At 35.8% G+C, this 16005-nt stretch overlaps 1 protein-coding gene across 11 annotated transcripts in view; it reads right to left on the reverse strand.

The window, feature by feature from the left end:
* Positions 1-16005, reverse strand: part of SCUBE1 (signal peptide, CUB domain and EGF like domain containing 1) — a 277291-nt gene that overhangs the window by 60341 nt on the left and 200945 nt on the right. For all 11 annotated transcript variants that reach the window (XM_084505749.1, XM_084505757.1, XM_084505748.1 and 8 more), the window contains one exon: positions 13729-13845. In XM_084505749.1, coding sequence (XP_084361875.1) covers positions 13729-13845 — 117 coding nt within the window. The remainder of the gene's footprint in view (positions 1-13728; positions 13846-16005) is intronic.

A 16005-nucleotide genomic window follows, 5' to 3' on the forward strand; every position in this document is an offset into this window, starting at 1 on the left:
TAGCATATTAACTCAATTTACCTTAACTGTTAGTTATTTTCATTTTTCTCCTTGGAATTGTTGCTTGCTCAGGAAGATGCATGTTTATTTTCAAGAATCTCAACTGACACCTAAAAATTGCTGTACTTATGTTTGATTTAATTAAATACAATTAAAAAAATAAATTGGTATTGGATAAGGACAGTTGAAGATACTGATGCGGAGCTCCCTAAAATCCCATTGAAATTGTGTTGGCTTTACTATGATAAAGGTACTGTTGCTGAAAAAGACAGCTGAATACTATTAACCCATGATAACTCAAATCCCTTATTGCTGATAATGAATCAAAGAAAATTGGCTGGTGACCAAACATTAACCCTCCAAAACTTTTGGAAGACATTTCTTCACCCAACCAAGGATCGGTTCTGTACCACGGAAGACAAATACTTTACTGAGAGCAGGATCTGGCCATATAAAAAACAAGCTGTAATTTATGATGAAAAAAAAAAAAAAAAAAAAAAGAATGAAAAAAAGTACTGTAAGTTTTGAATGTTGGTAGCTATGATTATGTGAGCAGTCAACTCCCAAATTACAGAAAGCACAGTACATTTTTACATAATAAACTGTGGTTGCTCTTCCTCAGGGACTTTTATATTATTGAATAAATTTAAGGTCTTTTCAACAACTGAAATGCAAAATATGACCCTCCCAAGCATTAATTTGAATGATTTGGCATTTTCAAAGGGGAGGTTCACAAAGACAAATAACAACTGCAAGTTTCCAGGGAACAGGGATATTGCCTACTCATGAAAAAACCCTAAGTTAGTACACATGAATTTATTTTGTGAGGATAGATGGAAACCTTGTGAAGGAATGAAACTGAATGAGTTACATGGCAGCTGACCTGTCTGCAATTTTTTAATGGAAGATAATCTGTTATATTAAATTTGTCTGTCATGAACGAGTCTACACCAGACAAATGAATTGAATGTCTTAAACCTAAAAAAAGGCAACCCCCCAGAAAGTGAAGGAGCAGTGGAAGTTTCACAAAGTCTGGATTAGATAAAGTTACAGCAACAGTCAGAAGGCAGATGTTACTCATGGTTCTATTTCTTAGATTCTGTTCTCCACCAATTCTTTTTTTTTTTTTTTTAATTGCCTGCCATCCTGTTTTCTTCTTTTACCTGTGTTGGTATTTAAAATTTTAATTTCCCCTCATTTTTTAAATCCCATGGGTTTATCACTTCATTTTTCCTCACTGTGACCTGGAATGTCACTTCCCTCTTAGAAAATCTGGATCAGATTATGTCTAAAATTAATCTAAAATTAATTGTTCTGCTGCTCTCTCAAAATATATACCCATCAGTCAATGTCCAGTCCTCACTTTTCTGATTCCTTCCTTCTCTAGGCTTCTTATCACTTGCAGCCATCTATCTCCAAATATTTTCTATGCTTTCTCCGTGCAAAATGCTGCACATTTCCTCTTGGTGACAAGCATCTCTTTCTCTCTCCAATGTCTTCTTCTCTACCACATTATGGTCTCATCACCACCTCTGCCCACCTTTCTCCTTTCTCTGTGCCTCCCTCTGTCTCTTGGTCAGATGGTCTATCATCCAATCACATGCCAGATTAGCCTTTACAATGACAATGCAATGACAGTCAAATCTTTGTTTTCTTTAAAAAAGTGGGGAAAAAAGCAGAATCCAGTCACCTCTCAGTCTTTTCAGTCTTGAAACAGTTGTTTCCACAGCAGCAGTGCTGGGCCAGATGACTACAGCCCCTTCTTTGGGCATGACATAGAGCTCTTCACTGAGAAGCTGCAGCTGCCTGCCAGATGTTGTTACCATTTTCCTCACATTAGGTTGATCCTATTTGTTCTTTGTCTTGAGACTGGTTAACATTGGTATAATCACATAAAATGAGTGCGGCCTCAGCAATAAGGCTATTGCAGTCAGGCTTTCATGTTTGCTTCTTTAATCCACATTTCGGTAGATATCTTGAAAATGTTTTTGTAGCTACCTTGTGAGATTGTGCTCTAGTCTGATTTTCTCGTCATGGCTATCTTTTCTAAAACAAGCAGCTTCTCTGATAAACTGAACTTGACCACTGTTCTTCCACCAGTTTTCCCTCTCTGAATTCTGAGCTTTATGAGTTTTCTCACAGATTATCTTGCAGCTTGTTCAAGTCCTACCAAAACAACAAAAATAATTTCAAAACTGCCTCTCTTGTTTAGTATTCCATTTTGTCTATAATCTTCCTTTTGTCTCCTCTATGTAACAAATATTGAAAATTTCCTTTGCTTCTTCTTCCTTCACCAACTACAAGTCCACCCGTTATCTCTGCAGTATAGCCCATGTATACAGTTGGTTCGTATTTCAAGGAATCCTGTGTAGAAACATTTACTGGATTGCACTCTGACATGGTCTTCTCTCCTTTCCCAAAGATGTCACAAAGCATGCATTCTCAGAAATTCTCACCAGTATTCAAACACTCAACATGACTGCTGTTTTCATGACAAAAATCTTAATTTTCCTCTAGTTTAATGTTGCTTTTTCTTTACTCTTTTCTTCAGTTAAGTAGCTGCATCCATTTTTTCACACTCCTAAATCACCAATTAGCTGCCTTTGGTTGCCTCTTCGGCACAAACACCTCTATTTTCTTAATAAGGGTTTTGACAGAAGCAGTGGATTAGGAAAGGGGAAAGGCAGGTAGATCCTTTGCTGTTGCTGCAACATCTATCCAGAAAATCTGTCCATTTCTATATATCAAAAAAACAGTTTGAGATTCACACAGTCCATGCTGCCTTTACCAAGAAGCTATCTGCTTGCTTCCTGAAAATGACATGTGACCTTGTCCTTTAACTATGCAGAAGCATTGTAAAATTGTCAGAACTTGTTTGCCTGAAGACATTCTATAGAAAATTCAGCCAGTTTTAATTGTACGTTTAATTGCACATTTAATTTGTGCAACATAGAGCTATACAGAAGATGACTATTTTTGTTCCTCATAAAAGCACAAGTCTAGTTACTGGAGAACCTTCATTTCCATTACTATCTTTCTTCATGTCATTCTCATGTTCATGAATTTATTTAGGTGCTGACTTCTCACACAAGGCAAGTATGTTCCTCTGACCATTCACCCCTCTGCATCATACAGTTTATGTATGCAAATACATAAGAGGTTTTTGCATTTGATTTTTTTTTCTTGTTTTTAGAATAAAAGATGGGCCTTAACCACAAGATTTGTATTTGATTTCAAACCCTTTCAACTCCTGCAAACTACAAAGTTGGTGAGACCTTGGGTTTGCTTCAACAGTAAATAAATTCATTGTTATATATTCAACTTCAGCTCTTTCTCATTCCATTGTGTTCAGCATGGAGAGGCCAAAGTTATTTTTTTGTTTTGATTCATGGTTGTAGTGGAGTGTGATCATATCTGACCTCTTCTGTTTTCTGATAGCTTTTTACTTACATGTATGGAGAAGCAAACTTAAATGGCATTTATATTTGAACATGAACTTATTTCTCCTTACAAACACTGGGAGGGTAAGTTGCTATAGCTTGAAAGCAGAATCATGTAAGGGCTCTGATGGAAGTAGTGTTGCTATATAATGAATTATGAAAACTAGATCATGATTTGACTATTCAGAAGTTTACTCTAGGTTTAAGTTGTTGAGAAGCAGGGAGAAAGCTATCACGGAGAAAGAAGGACTCAAAATAAACCACTGAAGTAAACTGAAGTTACTGAAGTAAAAACTTAAGGGCTGTTAATAGACAACACATACTCAGCTTGCAGACTGGCTTTTACAAACAGGATAGGGCCTGGTGTTGATAAAAATCCAGGATGTTTGATTTCTGTGGAGTAGGAAGTTCTTCTTAGAGAGTGACACAGCAGGTAGAAGGAAACCAAAGAGGGACTAGAATTTTATGCTGCATCAACTACCACGTGTGAAGGGAGAACATGGGCCTGTTTGCACCACTGTAATAACATCTACTCTTTCCTTATATTTTGCTTCTATTGTTGAGATTAAGAACAGTCTCTTTCTCAAGACTCACTGGTCAGACTCTGAAGGGAAGTGGAATAGCTAACCCAATTCAGATGGATTTTCAAGGCAAGTAAGGTGGATATCCTATAGGCTGGGATTAGGCTATTTGCATGCACTTATGAGCATGTTATTGCAATAGGAACAGAGTTCAGAGCATGCCAGCTGTTCCATGTTATCTCCCAATGCACAAATTTTTAAGGAGGTACCTTAGCTATATATATATATAATATATGTAGTCTTACATTATATATATATATAAAATTATTATATTATATTATATTATATTATATTATATTATATTATATTATATTATATTATATATATATATATAATATATATATATATATATAATGTAAGACTACATATATTTTTTATATATATATATATATATATAATGTAAGACTTATATATATATATATATATATAAAATGTAAGACTTCTAATCCCATTAGGAATGACCAAAGCTGATACACTTCTTTTACCTCAGGGTCACAAATTCTGACCATATTCTAAAAAAATGGGAAATTGCGTGATTCCTGAGAGAAGTAAAAGGCATGAGGTGTAAAATCAAAGTCAGTGCTCACTGAGAGCTGATGCACAGAAGAAAGGACAGAGGTTCTAGCTTGGTATCCATGTCAGGAACAAAATGGGCCTTGGGGATCAAAGGAAGAATGGCAGAAGGTGTAATCTATACAAAGACCTGAGAATAACAACCTCTGTTTTAAAAATGAACTAGTAATTTTTGATTACTTTTTTTTTTTTTTTTGAGGTTCTCGACTTGAAATCCCACAAAGATCCAGCTTGCTGAAATGTCTGAGAATCTTCCCCTAAAACAACTGAATTTTATCTAGCTGATCACCTAAAAACCTTTTTTTTCACTAGCCACTCCAAGAAACCATGGCTTCATTTGCTCAGGTCAGCCTCTTCAGAGGGTCCAAACACTCACTGTATCTCAATCTGTTTCCATTTGCAAAATTTTGTCTTTCCCTTAGTTAACTATTCACAGGCTTTGAGGAACATGCATATGATTGCTCTGGAATACAGCAATCCAACCCAGATAGCTTTATGTATGTGCAGCAAGAAAAGCTATTTATTAGCTTAAATGAGAACCTGCTCTCACTAGTCATCACTGTACCTTGACTGAGTAAGGCAAAAGGACCATTTTCTATATACTACTTCCAAACCAAACTATGAACATAAGGCAACATATCAGCAGAACGTTAGCAAAATTTAATGTGCTATACACCAAATTAGGCTGGCATCAAGTAGCAATGGTATAAACTAATACTAAAATCATGAGTACAACTGCTCTATTAACTATGTAAGTTATCTTAAAGAAGCACCGCTGAAGTATAGGCCATTTCAGGTTCTGCTATTATCAAGGGAAATGAAGAAAAGGTAATAAAACAAACAGCTCTCTGCCCTTTCTGGCTTTGCCAGAGATCCTGTTTAAAAAACTCACTGCTGCTGTAATCTTGTGGTTGACATTTATGCAGATATTTGCTGGTGCCACACCACTCTGACTGCAATGGAGATGATGACTGCCAGCAGCTTACTTCATTTCAGTTTATTCTTTCATGCCATTTGTATATATGCTTTTTCCTCTTTTTCAAGAGGGATCACTGGAAAATGCTAATAGCCCATCATGGCTAATGGCTCAAATACTTATGTTTTGCAAAAGCAGTATGTGTCCAATGGGGAAGAAGCTAAACAGATGTGTGAAAAAACCTGATTCACCATCATGCTGCTAGAGAAAGGTGAGCTGGAAAAAAGCTGTTTTTTTATGTCTCAGGACCTGCTCTGGGTGCTAATCCATCTATTGACACTAACACCAGTAGTCTTTTCGTTGTGCGGACTATCTGCGGACCGATATCACACTAAAGAACAGTGCTAATGGGGGACGCACAGAAAGTATGTATGCCAATCTCAAGTAGTAGTAGTCCAGGCAGCTATGAACAGTTTTGCTTCTATAGGTAACCTCTAGAAGTTTCAACTCTTCGGGAGACCATTCAAAATCATTTTAATTTAAAATGCTAACATACTTGAATGTATGTAACAGGGAGGACAAGAACAGCTATGCAGCATAGTATTTTAGTGAATCCAATGTAATTCTTAATCTGGGATTAGGTGTTTAACCACCTTGGCTCAATATGTTCATGTAGCTATAACGTGACTACTAAAGGCAAAATCAGTAGGAAATATTACAGAGACAGCAGAGAGAAAGGTTACGCACAGATTCCTACCCACTTCATGCTGAATTGAAGTGACAATGGTTCCTTGTAGACATTAATGGGTATGAGTCATCTTCTTGGTTTACTATTATCAATATATATATATATATTTTTTCCCTTCTTCCCTCTGAAGAGGAAGTGGAAGTTCCTTCATACTTATCAAACCTGCAGCTAGTGTGCTTGCAAATGCATATGAGACTGTTGTTCAAATCCTACATTTCCTGCAGTGAAAGGCAGATTGCCATGCTATCTCCCTCCAAGTAACTGTTCCAGTCATAGATGAGCAGAAAACAACCTTTCACAAGCTTTCTGACTTACTAAGCATGGGAATGCCTGCCAGAGCAAGTAAACCAAGAAAGGAAGATCAATTTTCCATTGTAATTCAGATTTGAGCTTAGGGTAACTGGAATTTGACTTAGTATGCACCTCAGACACTGGCAGAAATTCAGGCACTATAGAATTTTGCAGGTGAAAGTTTAGGTCCTTTGTGAATTTACATTGCTTGAAGCTATTCAGAAGGTAAGTAACTAAATTATGTGGCTGTGCACCTTTAAATTGAAGTTATACAACCCAGCAGAAAACTCAGGGGTAGTTTTCAGCATGCTGTTTTAGTGCTGTCTTCTCTAATGCTGCTTATGCATTTATGAAAAAGTTATGTATAGCTTTATTAAAAGGATGGTCTCATTTAAACAGAAGTCTATGAATTTTCTGTGGGAATCAAACCCAAGGAAAGCTTTTTGTATTTTTGTATTAAGAAAGAAAACTAGAACAATGCCCAAACAAATCAAAAAAAATCATATGTATTTATTTGTGCCTATCTTGCAGATGTCTCTTAGGTGAGACAAATTTTAGTTCAGAAGACCTGCTCCAAACCTATGGACTTGATTCTAAGGGCACTGAGTCACCTACATGATGTGAAAAGTATGGTTGTACATGCCACTTTAGTTACATCTGGCTTGCTGTAAATTTGATTGATGCATGTATTTCACATGGGTTATCGTGCACAGAGATATATTTTACTGTCAAACTTTTACTGGCATGCAAAAAGAATGCTGAGTCAGGCATATATACAAAACAAAATGTTAGTTCATCATAGATAATTACTCCTACTGCAGAAAGTTCCCCATTTAAGCAATCTGTGAAAAAATATACTACTCTGATTATCAAATCAATCACAGTCAAATAAAGATAGAATCATAACTCAAGTGAGCCAATAGTTGATGTAACCAACTAACAACTGCATTTCACTAACGGTAAACAATACAAGTAACTTACAACTCTTTCTGGTGTTCCTTTTAAAAAAATGAGGAAACAATTTTGAGTTTCATATAAATTGATTGGGATTGACAAGATGCAATTTTGTCAATTTAATCCAATTTAGAGAAAAAAAAAAAAACAAACCACAAATTTTAAGTAATTTTGACTAATGGAATGATGGAGGAAATCATAACTGTTCGCAGATATTTTATAGCCAGGAAATGAAGCCAAATTAGCCAGCTAAACTGTTCATTGTGAGCTTTTCACTTTGTGTTAGTGTGTTCTGAGTGAAAAGAGGGGAAAGCCTTCAACATCTGAGTCAGATTCTTGTACCAAACTGATGCAAGCATTAATTTTACACATTTAATTTAATGAAACCTTTCAGTTCATATTTAACAAAACACAATGTAGTCTTGAAATAGACTACATGTAGTTCATTGAAATTCATTCCATAACAAAACCTTTCCTGACAGAAACAATTTCATTTTCAAAATTTAATCAACTTCTGGGTTTTCTTCTTTTTTTTTTTTAATCAAAAAATAATTTAAAATGCATTCTCCTGACATAATAGGCTGCAATTAAGAATGATAAAATTGTGAAATTGCTATGTCAATCTAATAAAGCCAATATAAAATTTATCTTCTATTTCAGTAAACTTTGATTAGGTTGTTTGACTGAAATAGTTCAGTAGTCATTATGCTCCTGGTTTTCACTTATAGATTGCTTAATGATAAGGAAGGTTACAGAGTTGAGTTAGTGGATAAATCAGTCAATGATAAGGCATTTCTGATGCTCCCACTGCAGGAGAGTTAAGTATTTAAGCATGTAAGTGACACATTTCTCTGCTGCATCTGAATGCAAAAGGATGGGGGCCTGTTTCAAAGAAGTAGAGAGCACACCACATTGCTGGGTAACCATGACAATGAGACAGCAGGAAGAAGAAATGTTTGCCTAAACAGCATCCAGTCACATAACCCCAGCATAACACTGCTCTAGTTAAACAATACGCCAGAGGGCTAAGAAGGGCTTACTTAGTGCAGAACAGTAAATAAAATGCCCCATCCTTAGATGTAGATGTGCATGGACCTTTCTGTCTTCTAAATACACATCTGTAAGATCACCTGGGCTTGGCAAAGTTCTGTTTGTGTGCACAAATTAATACTGTTGTATTTAGCAAAGTTATTGATGTAACATCACAGTGCTACTAAAATCAAGCACATTTTGGCCCAGCTGATGACCTACCTCCCCAAAACCCCACTGTCAAGCCTGACTGTGAAAGTGAAGCAAAATAGCAAGTTAGCTAATCAAAATAATGCACATCTTGCTACTATTGCAAAAAAATCTATGGGCCACTGCAAAGTTAGATACTTTACAGAAAAGCCATATTTAAGATGTGGCTTTTGTTCCAGACATCTAGAAATACAGTTATGCTTTTATTCTCCTGCTTTAGAATTATATTCACTCTGCCATTTGAGTCTAGGAATTTGGAGAGTACTGCACCCTGCACAGTCAGACTGTATCTTTGTGTACAGTGCTCAGAAGCTGCATTACTCTGGGGCACAGGAGTGCCTCAGGGGGCACAGTTTCTTTGTCATATCCCTGCGGCAGAGATGGCTGATGCCACACTTCTACATTTTACACCTTGCCAGAAGCCTGTGGTCCTTTCCCTTGCCCTAATTGCTTCTTAGAGCCCACAAAACAACTCCCTGACCCCCCCTTTTTTTGTTGTTGTTCAATACAGTTTGGCAGCTGGATTTAAACAGTTCAGAAAATAAACTAGTCTGACTTCAGTCCTCTTGAACCCCACAAGTTTTTCTCAAATGAATCTCCCACTTTATCAGCTACATAGATTCTATTTAATATAATTAAAATGTTGAAGTGATGAGTCTTCTCACTGAGAGCAAATTATGGCTGAATACATGAAATGGGTACTCAGCAGGAAAGGTGCACAGGTACCAACAAGCGAGGGAGCAAGGAACTGGAGAACTCCGATACACACAAGACAGGCAAAATTAAAAAATGGATAGGAAGCAATGAGCAATAAGCATCTTGGGCCACTATGTCTTTTAATCTTGTGTCTCCCTTTCTGTCTGTGTTAGCTGACTTCTGTGGCATGACTTGGTAGGCATCTAGGGAAACGAACTACACACTGTTTTGGCATGCATAGCACAATAATCAACGGCATAAAATCAACTCAGTATCAAGCTGGGATCACCAAATTATGATGGCAGGAGAAATTAAATAACATTAATAAGAAGGTGGATATGGAATTCTTTCTGTCTGGGACATGCCTCTTTCCTTAGTTGTCAATGGTCTGCATGGTTTGGCTTACTAACAGACAAGGCTAACACCTGATTAGAAAGCTGAAGGGAAAAAAGGATCATTTTCTATTCTGCACCAACCCAGCTGAGAAAATGCTTGGGTTTGAAACTAAATAAAGAATAGTAAAATGTTAATGAATCTGTGTCCCAGTCACCATTCATGTAACTGAAGGTTCCTCTACCTATATCACAGACAGCACTTTTGCTCATATTTCAACATGAGATCACATAAGTAGCAATGTGTAAGGGAGAAAGAATCAGAGATAAAAAAAGATTTTGCAAGCTCCCCTGTTCAGCTCCCAGAAACCAAAATAATCTTCCTCTACAGCAGTACTCCTATTGGCTATGCTGCTACCTGTACATACACCATGGTAAGACTTTATTCACAATGATCTTTCATCTATTTTATTGACATTTGATATAGACCAGACTGCACTCTGCATTAACTAAGGGAGCCTGATTCTCTGAGGTCCACTAAACTCCCATTTCCCACTGGGCCTGTGATGCACAAAGGGTTGATGCACAAAGCCACTGAAGATAGGTCCCTTGCAATACTTGGAACTTGCTTTCCCGCAGCCTCCATTCTCTGCTATATTGGGAAAGAGCCAGGAGAAATACCAGCGCTTCAGTCCCAACTCAATTTTGTACTCTGTGGTTTGAATCCCAGCTTTTATGAAAAAACTATAGAATTTGAATTATGGTATAAGCAAAGAAAGTGTGGAACAATTAGTTATGTTTAAAGAATTACTAACTCTTTCCTGGGATTTTTTTTTTTTTTTCATGAAAACTTGTATTTTTTCTACACTAAACTGTTAATGAACTTCCAAACTACTAAACAGAAACAAACAAACAAACAAAAACTGTGTACATTTTGAACAGCAAACTCTTTTTCCCATTACATGAGTCAACTAAGAATTTTTGTTATTTTCAAAATACGCATATTTATTTCATGAATGTAAAAACAAAAATGTTCTTTAATATATCTGAATCTCTGATTCAAAAAAAAAAAAAACAAAAAAAAACAGGCAACAGATTTCCATAAAATACCAGTATCGTAAAAACACAATTGCCTATTGAGGCAATCACCTACTAGTGAGTTAAAACTACAGATTAGTAAATTGCATAATGCCCTTGGAGTACTCAACAGTTCAGATGTTTCTCTGAGTCTTATTTAAGCCTCTTCAATCTCAGCAAATACATAATTTCAAATAGTAGCTGTACTACGTTAAATGCCATAGGAAGGGAGATGCCAAAATGGACTAAAAAATCATAGACTTCCCAATAAAAACATTATTTGTGGTAGACATTATTTGCTAAATTCAACCTAAACATGTTAATCATTTTGATCAACCCCCAATTGCATTTTTTGCTGAATACATTAATTATCCCTCCAATTTCTCTCACCTTTTCTTACATGTCTTGCCTCTCTTGTTTTCCTTTAATAGATAATCTTTCTCCCATATTTAAAAATATGACCTTTCTTTCTATGAAACACCTCCCTTGGAGATGCTGCCACACTTGATAGGCTTTGAAACTCTGTGCATGAAAGACAGGATGTGATAACTCTATGATACCTGAAGATGCTTTAATGGGCACTCAATAGGTAGTCCATTACTCTTACCACACAGATATGGTTGTTACAGAGAGATGGAACTATGAACTGTATATACAAGAAAGAGTAGTGCAGTCAAATCAAGCGGAACAAAAAGAAAAAAATATCAAAATCAAAAACTTGAGAAGATCACTCTTTTGTTTCCTACAAAATTCACATGAAAAAATGTGTGAACACTGAACTTTCCCACTCCAGCCTTTTCTGGGCTCTTCCTATAAGCCGGAGAAGCAGAGAAGGCGTCAATTTTACTCTGCCAGAATGCTCACTATTGCACTCAGAAGATGTAAATCTCGTGGAGCAGTCCTGACTAACGGTTGTCTGCATAATCTACAGAAGCAGCTTCATTGGTCATTTTAAGAGCATGATTCTTCACAGATTTAAATGGGAAGTTACTTGGGCTTCAGGGAAGTAGAATCTAGCACAGAAATCTCACAGTGTAATACATTACAAAAATATTATTAATTTCAGTTAAATTAAATGAAAAACATACATTTTACTATTTTATGATGACAAGCATTTCCCAAAATGTCAATAAATGTTAAAAAGAAATGACCTCGTTGGTTTGTTCAACCATATGAGGGAATTTCAATTTGCTATTTATTTTAAGTAAAAATGTATCTGCAACATCATAAAAATACAGATTCTGTTTCTCATATTTTCTTATAAAAAGGGAGAACGAAGACAAACGTGAAAGAGCTTAAAGCTATGGTATTTGGTTTGAGGATCAGCTGAACATTTCATTTTGTCTGTAGCACTAATTATAGATTTGATTATTATATAAATATTGTTTTGTGTTAGCTCTATAGTCAGACTTCTAAATTTAGAATTCATCTTTTTTTTTTTTTTCATGATGTAGTTTCAATAATAAACATTATGATCATCCTAGGTGTATGTTACAGCATTAAAATGCTGTAACATACAGCATTTTTTTTAGGCACTCGGTGGAATCGCTGCTACTGCTCAGATATGGCTTAGTTAGTCTGCCTGTAAAAATGAAGATTTATTTTTATGTGGCTTGAACTAAAACAATTTTAATGTGTTTTAATGTGTGCTCACTCTTAACTATTAAATATATATATATATATAAAATATATATATAAATATAAAAAATAAAATATATAAATAATTAATATTAATATATAATTAAATATATTTTAAAATATTAAAATTGTGTGCAATGGCAGTTTAAATGTTTTATTTTCAAATAAATAAGCAAATGGACTGTTATTTCTATAAATACTAATAGAATCATGCCCAAGCACTGGGAGTTTTCAGCCTGGAGCAAGAGAAAACCACACATTTTCTGTTTATTTTTTGTGGGTTTTACTATTTTAAGTAACATCAAGGCCTGAACTGGAGATATTCTGACATTTCTGGTTACTTTGAAGAAAAAAAGTCCCAGTAGTTTCTTAGCAAGTTAGGTCAGTTTATGCTAAGTCACTGAGTGGCAAAAAGTATTCTCTGTGATGACAATATATGCAATGTCCTTCTAGACAAGGGAAAATAGTTGATGGAGGATCCAGTCCTGCAAGCATGTATGCAAAACTACTTACGTGCACAGTACCATCAAGTGTCATTCTGCAGGGGTATTTGAGAACTGTCCCTGTCTCCTTAACTGAGAACAGATGCTGACAGTGGTATCAGATGCTCTTTGCTGTTCTCCCTCCCCGTATCCTCAGCATGAAGGATAAAATGCCAAGGTTCTTATGATGTCTTTGAAACAGTAAAAGCTGAGCATTAGCTGCAAGGTTTAGATCTAATAAATGTTGCTTTGGTTTTCCTTTATAACTAACTCCTTTTAATGTTTTGAAGGAGCAGAAATGGACAATTATTTGGTTGTGTTGTGGAGCTTTTGCTCAGCCTCATTTGGTGATAAACAATTATCTGCAGGTGACAAAGTATGGGCTGAATTTTTAAACTAAATTTTGAATAGACAAATTCAGACAGCATTACATGACTGATTTTTTTACAAGGGTATCAGACTATCCTTTGAAACTGTATGTTTTTGAAGCTCAGAGTTGTTCCTCTAAATCTCTGGTCAGCTGAAAACAGTGCAATCTCATTTCTTTGCAGTAATAAAACACTCTAATAAATAGAGAGAAAAATGATTGAAATAAGTAAATACAACAAAATTGGAGATGCTGAAAGCTAATGAACTCAATTGCAATCACTTTGAGAGTAATAGCCTTAACTTAAAAGTATTGATTAAATATCTGAATATTTACATCTTGTACTGGAACTGTTGAAGGCAAATGATGCATTGCAAAGCAAACAGAAGCTGACCTTTGCACGTTTTCCCATCAGGCTGCAGCGTAAATCCAACTGGGCAACTGCATCGTACCCCTGTCGCGGTATCCTTGCAAGTGCGATCACAGCCTCCATTATTGACAGCACATGTTTCTGCAGAATGAAAAAGAAAGAGACAGAGAGGAGGGGGGAGAAAGGGAGTGTAATGAAATGTTCTGGGGGAGGGGACAGGCACCAACTCTTTGGGACAATTTTATAACATTATGAAAGCAATCTAAGTTTAAGCAAGACAATTTAATCAAGCTCTCAAGGTCATCAGGGTCCACATACTTGTTTTGACGGGTAAATCATTTCCACAAGTCATGATTTCTTTCTCCCACAAAACTAGTGTTTTTATTTATTATATTTAGTTAGTGCTTTTGAACTGTCTTAGACAATAGGATGGGTTATTACATATGAAACAAGTTTAAAAAGAAAAAAAGCGATTGCCTTTAAAAGCAGAACCAAACAGTCAGTCTGTTTCATATCAGTCAATGTCTAGCCAAGGCTTTTTAAGGTTCATTATTTTAAAACTATGTTGCAGGCATAATGAACTTTAAAAAGCAGTAGAAAGCAAAGCAGAGTGCTAGACTTGAAACCGAGAATATAAAATCCTTAGTTAAGAAAGAGTTAATGGAAAATGAACTACATATATCACTTTGACAAGAATCTACATGCCCAATCTGTTCTTACTGAACTACAAGCAAAAGGCATCTGGGTTTTGTCCACTTAAAGCTTTTTGCAATTTGAAAGGAGTTTGGAGTGGGTGGGAGGGCATAATTGAGGTCACTGAACCCATTCCAAGCTGTGTCATTGAAATTTCCCAGTGCTTGTAGTATGTAGAAGGGTGGCTGGGCAAACACAGGCGAAAGAAAGTTGCAGTGCTTCTTAGCTTTTACAACAGCGGGCAACGACTATTAAGTACCACTACATAAAAAAAAATAATCTTCAACTTCATTACAAAAAAAGCAAAAACCCCTTTCTTAATGCTGTTATTTTCTGTTACTTGTGTGTGCACATGCGCCCACCTTACACATACATACACATGCATACACACACATCCATAAAATAGATAAAAGGCAAGTGAAATGATTAACTTTGCTTTGATCTAGAGAATAGAGTGGATGCGAGGATGCCAATTTAGCATGTCAGTTTGAACTGTGCATTTATCTGAAAAGTATCTACTTCAGAGACCAAGTCCTTTTAATAGTATCTTTTTCAGTTGCTCTGGCTTTGATTAAATTAAAATAGCCTCCCTGCTCCTCCCAAGATTGCCATTATTCTACTCAGCTCACCTCATTTTGGCTTTCCCTGAAGAGGCTTTGTCATTACTTACTCAGATTTACAGACTCTTATTGCTGAATATTCACAGTCTGTGTCACAACTGTTCGCTGTAGACAGAATCTGAAAATATGCTATTGGATATGCTAATGGAGAATTGCCTTAGAACAGTATGTTGATCAAAAATTATTTACACAGAACAGAAAATGCTTTACTTTTAAACCAACTGGTACTATAGGATTTTTATTTTAAAGTAGCTTCTGCTAATGCCTTCAGTGTGAACTTAGGCTGGTCCTTTGGAAGGACTTCACTGCTTCAAAGTAAGAAAAAAATACATCTGTTTATTTATTGTTTTGAACTGATACAGACCTCTACATCAGTTTTGGAATAAGTTGCTGGCACCTATGAACAAACTGAAAGCAAGTGGTACGGGCACACATGCATTAACAGCATGGGACAAAGCTTTGCTGTCCATATACATTTACCTATGCTGTACTAGATATATCATGTGTGCTACATAATAACATCATATAGAAAAAGCAATAAGTATACGAACGAATTTGCATTAAGCTACTAGCAAGTACAGCTAACAAAAGGATTGACTTTTTTAGTAAAAACTTCCTAAAAATGGAGATGAACCTGCAACTCTTTATTTTCAGGCAGAGTTCTTGCTTACCTGTCTAATCCAACAAAATTAAAAGGCCATTTTGTATGAGTACAGAACATTTATGTAAGACTTGCAGAACACGAACCTAACTGCTTAAATTCTGATTTTCATATACTATCCTGGGAATCTTAGATGCTGATTCTACTCTATGGAATTCCTTGGTAAATTACAATGCTGTCATTCCATTTGTATGTGAACGTGTGTGTCCTCGTACAGCAACATATCAAATTATTTTATGTTTCAGAGAAGGGAAAAGGTTTCAGGTCATTTAATTTTATTTTTATTTTTTTAACTTGGGTACGAGTTAATGATAGGATGACTTGCCA

This window comes from Aythya ferina (assembly GCF_964211825.1).
Source record: "Aythya ferina genome assembly, chromosome: 1".
NCBI lineage: Eukaryota > Metazoa > Chordata > Aves > Anseriformes > Anatidae > Aythya > Aythya ferina.